Raw genomic sequence first — 9,083 nt, 5'->3', positions numbered from 1 at the left:
AGTGCGTGCAGCCGTGGGGATAACGAGCACTGCCGTCAGGAGGTTAGATGAGATCATTACCTGCTGTGACGATCTCCTGCTCTCCTGACGTCAGCGCTGTCACTGCCTTTCATTGCCCGCTGCGTTCTCACGTCAGGTCTCGCGGGTGGCCTGAGACTGTCACTAACGGTGATGTCACGGGCTCTCGCGATTCTTCGCTGTGAACGCGGCAGGCATAGAAGTCAGTAACAGCGCTGACGTCAGGAGAGCAGGAGATAGTCATCCCCTGCAGTGACCTGGGCTGACCTATTGATGTTAGCGCAGGTCACTGCACTACTCTCCCAGCCAATGGGGAACATTCTGTTCTTCATTGACTGGGACAGTGACTATGGTATTGATCGTCGTGGGACCCCCTTATTGGATTACGCTGGACCCGGATTTGATTGTTCTTTTCAATAAATTGGTGAAAGAGGGAATGTTTTGTGGGGGGTGGCTTTTTTTGTTGTCAATTTCTTTTTTATTACTGACTGGGTATGTGATGTCAGGTATCTGATAGACGCGTGACATCACATACCCCAGGGCTTGATGCCAGGTGACATTACACATCTGGCATCAACCCCATATATTACCCCGTTTGCCACCGCACCAGGGCAACGGGATGAGTTGGGGCAAAGCACCAGGATTGGCACATCTAATGGATGCGCCACTTCTGGGGCGGCTGTAGCCTGCTATTTTTAGGCTGGGGAGTGTCCAATAACAGTGGACCTCCCTAGTCTGAGAATACCAAACCACAGCTGTCCGCTTTACCTTGGCTGGTGATCCAATTTGGGGGGGGACCCCATGTTTTTTTTTTTTAAATTATGCCCTCTGTTTTGGATTACCAGCCAAGGTGATGCTGCCAGCTGTGGTTTGCAGGCTGCAGACGTTTGCTTTACCCTAGCTGACTACAAAAGTTAGGGGGACCCCACGTCATTTTTTTTTTAATTATTTATTTATTTTTTGGCTAAATACAAGGCTCTGCACCCTTTAGTGCCACATGAAAGTCACTAAAGGGTGCCAGCTTAGAATATACACAGGGGTGGGACATTATATATGTCTTTCTCATCTATCTATCCCTCTATTTATTCATTCATTCATTCCTTCATTTATCCCAATCTCTCTCTCTCTATATATCTATCTATCTATCCATCTCTATATCTACTCATCTATTTAATCTTTATTACTGCTTCCGTTTTTTGAGGTCCGCAAAAAAAACCCGGAAGGCACACGGATGACACACGGACCGTATACAGAACGGATGTCACACGGATGCCACCGCGAAAAAAACTGACCGTTTTTTGCGGCCCGCAAAAACGGAACGGTCATGTGAATGTAGCCTTAGTACACAATTTCTTACAAGACAAAGCTCTTCTATCCGTACAATATCACCACCTGACCAGGACAGACACTGATGTAACGTGTAAGAGCTATTATAAAAGAAAATTGAAATTTCACAGAAAATGAAACATTTGCAGTTATAATTTTAAAAGGCCCAAGTGCAATAAGTAACATGAAGAATAAAGGTACTGAGTATTTCTGCTCACCGTGCAGACACATCTTCTGCTTTAAAAATAAAATAATACTTTAGCAGCTGTGAGTTAACATTTTTTTAAACAGTAATTTTTTAAAAGTGTTTACAAAATTAATATGTTAATCAAAAAGGTCCATGGAGCCTCTGTTAGGAGTCTCGACACAGAAAATAGCCAGATATCCCTCCGGGAAGGACCCAGCCAAGGAGTGGCTCTTATTAGGAGACAACCATAACCACCATATTAAGTGGCCCTTTCAGTCAATATCCAGCTCTTGACGAGTTTAAAGATATGACAAGGGAAATACCAAGGCCAGGTATCCATCCACAGACAGCTGTTTCGGGGTATTGACCCTCATCAGTGTGGAGTAGGATTCTGGCCAGGTGAGAGCAATGCCTAGTAGACCAGCAAGACAAAACAATTACTGATCTCGGGGAAACCAGCCAGAGAAAACACTGCCTGCAGCCAGCGAGGGCACTCAACACACTGAAATCCTAGGTAAATTGCCCCCTGGGAAGTATGCAAATCAAAAAGGTCAGTTGAAAATGAGACTCTAGAGCGGTGTTCCCCCAACTCCAGTCCTCGGGAGCCACCATCATTGCAGGTTTTCAGAGTTTCCTTAGTATTGCACAAGTGATAATTTAATCACCTGCAGAGGTAATAATTCCATCGCCTTCATAATACTAAGGAAGACCAGAAAACATGCACTGTTTTTGGCTTCTAAAGACTGGAGTTGGAGGACTGGAGTTCCCCAACTCCAGTCCTCAAGGCCCACCAACAGTGCATGTTTTCAGGATTTCCTTAGCATTGCACTGCTGTTGGAACCAGCACCTGGGCAGGTAATTACATTAACACCTGTGCAATACTAAGGAAATCCCAAAAACCTGCACTGTTGGTGGGCCTTGAGGACTGGAGTTGGGGACCTCTGCTCTAGAGGATCCAGAGATGTTGCTAAAACCGTGATCTGCATAAATTGGAGGAATTTACGTTCAGTAATAGGGAAATTAGATTTTAGATATACAAATAAGTGGAGCTCTAATGAATTGCAGTCAACCAAATCTGCAAATCTAAATAACCCAGTTGTAATCCATGGGTGAACCATTGGTGCCTCCAGACTATTCAGTATAACATGCTGATAGATAAGGAGATCATTGGTGAGGTGAAGGATGAAAGAGCAAACAGTTTCCTGCAGGAGAGCCAAATCTGTCTAGTAAACTACATCGGCCCTAGAAGCAGAACATAGATCCTAAAGGGGGCTTTACATGCAGCGACATCGGGCAAATCGCTGCCTGTGGCACACAATATCGTTAGTCCCGGTCACACATACTTACCTTCCTAGCAACGTCGCTGTGGCCGGCGAACCGCCTCTTTTCTAAGGGGGCGGTTCGTGCGGCGTCACACGGCAGGCGGCCAATAGAAGCGGGGGGAAGAGAGTAGCCGCAGGAAAGTGATGCCCACCTCGTTGCTGAAGGACGCAGGTAAGCTGTTTGTCGTTCCTGGGGTGTCACACATAGCGAGGTGTGCTGCCTCAGGAACGACAAACAACCTGCGTCCTGCACCATCAACAAGATTTTGAAAATGAACAACGTGTCAACGATCAACGAAAAGGTGAGTATTTTTGATCGTTAACACTCGCTCAGAGCGGTTAGACACAACAACGTCGCTAACGACGCCAGATGTGCGTCACGAAATCCGTGACCCCGGCGATATATCGTTAAGATGCACGCAATGACGTAACGGGGCCTTAAGGAGCCGGTCCGTCCACAGAAAGGAATTTGGATCAATTGGAGCTGATCAAAACTTTTTTCTTTTTCACTTTTAACAGACAATGAACCTGATGCAGCAATCACCCTTTGTGAGCTTTGCCTTGTTCTCACTAACAGAAGACAAAACCATGATATACCGGTAGTAATGTGTTTTATTGACAGATCACCATCTAGTGGTCAGTTGGAAAAATACATCTGCTTACCATATAATGGCAAAGTATACAGGTTTCCTATCAAAGAGACAGAAAAAGTTGCAAGGGGGAAAAGTAATTTAAGGCAAGTAAATTGTCCCAGTTTACAAATATATATTATTCCAACACAAATAGATATGACTTGTTCCTGGAAACTTGGTGCATGACAAACGCATGGCTGCAGTTCTGAATCAGCAGCATTTTAACAATGTTTTAGTTCTAGTGTAAGTTTAAGATCATCAGGCAATGGTCATATCCCGTTTCATCTATGTTTAGAGTCAAGAAGTACAGTGTAGACATGCTCATAGACTTCTATTGCCAGAAAAAGCCTCTGTCAGCCTGGATTATATCTGTATGGGCATCCTATTCCAGCTCATGGGGTCCAGTTAAGACAAGCTACAGGTTTAACCCCTTCATGACCGCCCAATTTTGCACTTTCCGTTTTTTTTTTTGCCATTCTTCTTCCGAGAAACGTAACTTTACTGCCCGTGGTCGTTAAGGGGTTAATGCCATAACAACTCATGGCTACCATTGTGACTGTCTATTATCACGGGAGCATTCACAGGTGACATTACAGCCACACAAAGCCAATGAAGATGCAGCATTTAGCAGAAGTTTAAAAATTCCTCCTGCTTCAGTGCAGCTGGGGTACCCTGCACCCTCCCTGTAAAAGTGGGTCAGAGTATGCAGAACCCAAAGGGCAGAGAGGGAGCGGTGTGTGTAAGCAATAGCACCTATGCAGTGGGATACCACGCAGCCTTCCCCCGGAGGGGCGTGCTGCCAGTCCTCCTGGCAAATGCCTCTGAGATAGGCTACATAATGTGGTGTGAACAGGCTCTTATGTGTTCATGAAACCTTTACAATGATTTCCCTATGAAGACAGTTTCAACACTCTACAGTGTCACATCACGTGAATCTAAGGGTGCGGACCTATACGATGTCCTCTACAGACGTAGCTTGCTCTCTTTTGCCTGTAGCGCTTTAACTGCTATGTCTGCTTTCTGGGCGAGCAGTTCTGCCTCCTCTGCCGTCCTCTTTGCACGGTCGTTCTTTAGCAGGAAATGCGAAATGAAGAGTTTTAGGCCCTCTCGGAGCATTCCCAGTTTTGCGTTGTCGGAGATCCTAATAAGAAAACAGGACATGGTCAGGTTATTCGTTAATCCCACAGATCCTTCTACATTATAAGGCTATGTGCCCACGCATCTATGTACCCGTGGATATATCCGCAGGTACGTCCGCAGGTTTCCCGCAGCTGATCCCCGGAATCCGCAGCTATACATTGCTGCGGGATTCCAGCCAAATAGCTGCGGAAAACCTGCGAACATTCATGTGACTTACCTGCAGAAGTCTCGGCTTTTATCTCAATAGTGGAGGGCCGGGATTTCCGCAGATATTTCCGCAGGAATAACTGACATGCAGTTATGTGCGGCTGCGGGACATCTGCAGCATATTCCGCAGCCGCACATACCGCAGCATGGACACAGACACTCCCCATATCCCATAGGATAACATGGGGAGTCTCTGTACTTGCTAAAACCTGCGGATTTAGCTAGAAAATCCAGATAAATCTGCAGGTTTTCCGCGGCAAATTGTGCCGTTACAGAGTCCCGTGGGCACAGGGCCTAAGCCATTTATAATATCATGGAGGTATGAAAGTCTCGGACTATGTTCAGACATCACAGGGGAAAACTAACATGAATTAAGTTGTAAATGCGCAACTAAACTTTCCCAAATTCTACGTTACTGGAATTGCAAAATATGAAATTTGCTAAACAAATGCAACACAATCTGCTACATTATAGCCATGCTGTATATTAGGAAATCTGCATTGTGAGGATGGTGTAAAGGCTACTTTACATGCTGCAACATCGCTAGCAATCTCGTTAGCGATGTGAAATTCTAGATCGCAAGTGCGATCTTTCGAGATCGCACATAGGTCATTTTACGCATGTGCGATCTCGAAAGGTCGCACTTGCGATCTAGAATTTCACATTGCTAACGATATCGCTAGCGATGACGCAGCATGTATAGTAGCCTTTAAGGCGGCTTTGCACACTACGACATTGCAGGTGCGATGTCGGTGGGGTCAAATCGCACATTCGGCGTCACTTGCGATGTCATAGTGTGTAAATCCTAGAAGATACGATAAACGAGCGCAAAAGCGTCGTTATCGTTTCATCGGTGCAGGCTCCGACTTTTCCATAATTTTGCTGCAGCGATGGTACGATGCTGTTCCTTGTTCCTGCGGCAGCACACATCGCTGTGTGTTACGCCGCAGGAGCGAGGAACTTCACCTTACCTGCCTCCGTCGGCTCTACGGAAGGAAGGAGGTGGGCGGGATGTTTACATCCTGCTCATCTCCGCCCCTCCGCCGCTATTGGCCGCCTGCCGTGTGACGTCGCTATGACGCCGCACGACCCGCCCCCTTAGGAAGGAGGCGGGTCACCGGCCAGAGCGACGGTCGCAGGGCAGGTGAGTGCATGTGAAGCTGGCGTAGCGATAATTTTCGCTACGCCAGCTATCACAAGATATTGCAGCTGCGACGGGGGCGGGGACTATCGCGTGCGACATCGCAGCATCGGTTTGCGATGTCGCAACGTGCAAAGCCCGCCTAAGAGTCATACTATCTGATATTGATGATTTATCGTCAGGATAGGTCATCAATATTATATACCTGGATAATCCCTTTAAGTCAGATGTAACCAAATGATGAAACCACTTACTTTCCAAATATGACAGCAAGATCTTCAGCTTCAGTGTCCATCAGCAACTTACTGAGAACTTGACGCAAGAAGGAAACTTTCACCTTATCCAATTCACTGAACTCTATGACCTGGGGGAAGATTTATACAAGAGATGTCAGGGGGAAGCTCCGTTTTCTGCTCAGCAGTCAGTCCTGTTTAGGGGTGACAGTCATTATAGAGGGGGCGGTCAATCACTCTGCGAGTCTGCCCACTGGACTCCTAACCCCAGAATTAACACAAATGTTACTTATGTTCTGTATCATTGAATTTCTGTTCCTTCTATCCTGGATACTTACTTTGAAAATAGAGAGAGGTAGAGATTTGCCTTTTAGCAGGTGACTCACAAAATTAGTGAGGTTTGAGAATGTGGTCGTCGACAAACTTCCCAAATCACGGAATTTATCCCACATACTGAACTGAAATGTCATCTGAAAATAAAACAACAAGTATTAAGATACCACATCTCTGTATAGAAGGCATAATGTCCATATACTGAGTACCAGCAAGCTACAGAAGCAATACTGCCCTCCACATTGTGCACTACATTTACAGGAAAAGGTTTGATAATAGGAATAAGCAGTCACGGATCAGTCAGAGATCATGTTCCTACATGTGCAACGTAACACACACATAATGACTTCTCTTTAGTTGTCGACACTGGAACACCCATTGCAAAACTTAAAAATTGTAGTCAAAAAGGAGGCTTTAAAGGGAATCTGTCACCAGGTTTTTACTATACCATTTGAGAGCAGCGTAATATAGAGACAGAGACTCTGATTCCAGCGATGTGTCACTTATTGAACTGTTTGCTGTCATTTTGATAAAATCAATGTTTTCTCTCTAGCATTATTTGAATGTAGAACAGGGTTATACAGAGCTCATGACTACACTGGATTACCTGGCAGCATGCCAAATAGTCCTCGAATGATAATCTCCTGCTAATTAAACAGTGATTTTATAAAAGCTACACTAGCCAGTCAACATATTACACAATACAAACTTTGTAAACAATAAGCTCCGTGGAGGAAGGTTGAACTAGATGGACTTAGGTCTTTTTTCAACCTAAGTAACTATGTAACACCATACAATAATTGTTGTGGATATGGATTCTGCCGAATCCCCACTGCCTCTCCCCTGATGAAGAATTAATACCAAAACACTTCGAAATGTACGTTGGGCGTTTTCCAGAGGGTCTTTCCCGTGACCAGCCGTTTATTCTGTTTTTACCATCACCGCTGGTAGTTATCCACTGCCTAATATTGTTTGTATACTAACGTATATGAGGTTCTGAGGGGATATGTCCGTTATGGGCACTGTCCAACATGGCATATATTATAATAATAATACCAATACCGTCTTACTGTAAATGTCTCATATATCCTGAATCCCTAGCGATTTGCATATAGGGCCTGGTCCGAGTACATTTATGTGATTTTAAGGGATGTTCACCCTATGTCTCAATAAACATTTTGTATGATTTTGCACTATAAAAACTATTTTCCTTTTTTTGCATTTACAATACAAACTTTATAGATTATTCAATACATATTAAAATCCCATTGTCCTTACTATGGAAATTCTAATCAAAATGTTTGTATAATCATAATATTAAAATGACATCCAATTATGAACTGAGCAGTATGAGATCTCAGCAGGGAGGAGGGACACTGAGGAGCGGTCATTGAGACTAGGTAAGTGCAGATAAACCTATACTTAACATTAAGCAATCAGTCTGATAAGGATTTTCAAAGTAAACAAAGCATGTGCAGCACGGTGGCTCTATAGTTAGCACTGCAGTCTTGTGGTGGCTCAGTGGTTAGCACTGTAGCCTTGCAGCGCTGGGGTCCTTGGTTCAAATCCCACCAAGGACAACATCTGCAAGGAGTTTGTATGTTCTCCCCGTGTTTGTGTGAGTTTCCTCCGGATTCTCCAGTTTCCTCCCACACTCCAAAGACATAGTGATAGGGAATTTAGATTGTGAGCCCCAATGGGGACAGTGTTGCTGACATATGAAGAGAGCAATGGAATTAATGGCGCTATATAAATGAATAAATATTATAATTATTATTAAATCCTCATCAAGTCCAAAAAATCTTTTGAATAAATTAGACAGTTAAAATTGTGAAAACTATTAACAGGTCCACTTTGACAGTAGCTCTCAGCCAGTATTTATGTGTGTATATATATATGTATGTATATATATATATATATATATATATATATATATATATATATATATATATATATATATATATATATATATATATATACATATACATACATACATACATACATACATACACACACACATACACACGTCATCAATATTATATACCCGGATATATCCCTTTAAAGCAGATGCAACCAAATGATGAAACCACTTACTTTCCAAGTATGACAGCAAGATCTTCAGCTTCAGTGTCCATCAGCATATAATATATATATATATATATATATATATATATATATATTAATATATATATATATTAATATATATATATATATTAATATATATATATATATATATATATATATATATATACACACACATACACACACACACACGCCTGGCTCAGGTAAGTGAACACTTTTTAATTTTTTATTTTTAAAACACAGTTCAATAGGCATATTGGGCCTGTTACCATGTCACGCTACCCACAGGGCAGCAAAACATTGGTGGAAGGTTCCCTTTAAAACCTATGCACATATTCACAAGCGATCAGTTATTCTTCTATTTTGTAGGGTATTTGTGTATTTTGCATACTTGCTAGGTATTTTGTAGTATGTTAACATGGACAGATCAGGACTGAAGCTGTAGAAAGAAAAATGGTCCAA

The 9,083-nt window shown here is 43.2% G+C and overlaps 1 protein-coding gene across 1 annotated transcript in view; it reads right to left on the bottom strand.

Moving 5' to 3' along the window:
• Positions 1-3,454: 3,454 nt before the first annotated feature.
• The window catches only part of NOM1 (nucleolar protein with MIF4G domain 1), a 38,901-nt gene continuing 33,272 nt past the window's right edge, over positions 3,455-9,083 (bottom strand). The window contains exons 9-11 of the mRNA XM_075316751.1: positions 6,545-6,676; positions 6,228-6,337; positions 3,455-4,626 (exon numbers count right to left, since the gene is read on the bottom strand). Of these exons, the coding sequence (XP_075172866.1) occupies positions 4,449-4,626; positions 6,228-6,337; positions 6,545-6,676 (420 nt within the window). The 3' untranslated portion in view covers positions 3,455-4,448. The remainder of the gene's footprint in view (positions 4,627-6,227; positions 6,338-6,544; positions 6,677-9,083) is intronic.

The sequence above is a fragment of the Anomaloglossus baeobatrachus genome, chromosome 6, assembly GCF_048569485.1.
Source record: "Anomaloglossus baeobatrachus isolate aAnoBae1 chromosome 6, aAnoBae1.hap1, whole genome shotgun sequence".
NCBI lineage: Eukaryota > Metazoa > Chordata > Amphibia > Anura > Aromobatidae > Anomaloglossus > Anomaloglossus baeobatrachus.
Note: the sequence above shows the minus strand (reverse complement) of the source record. Positions and strands in the feature narration are given on the sequence as shown.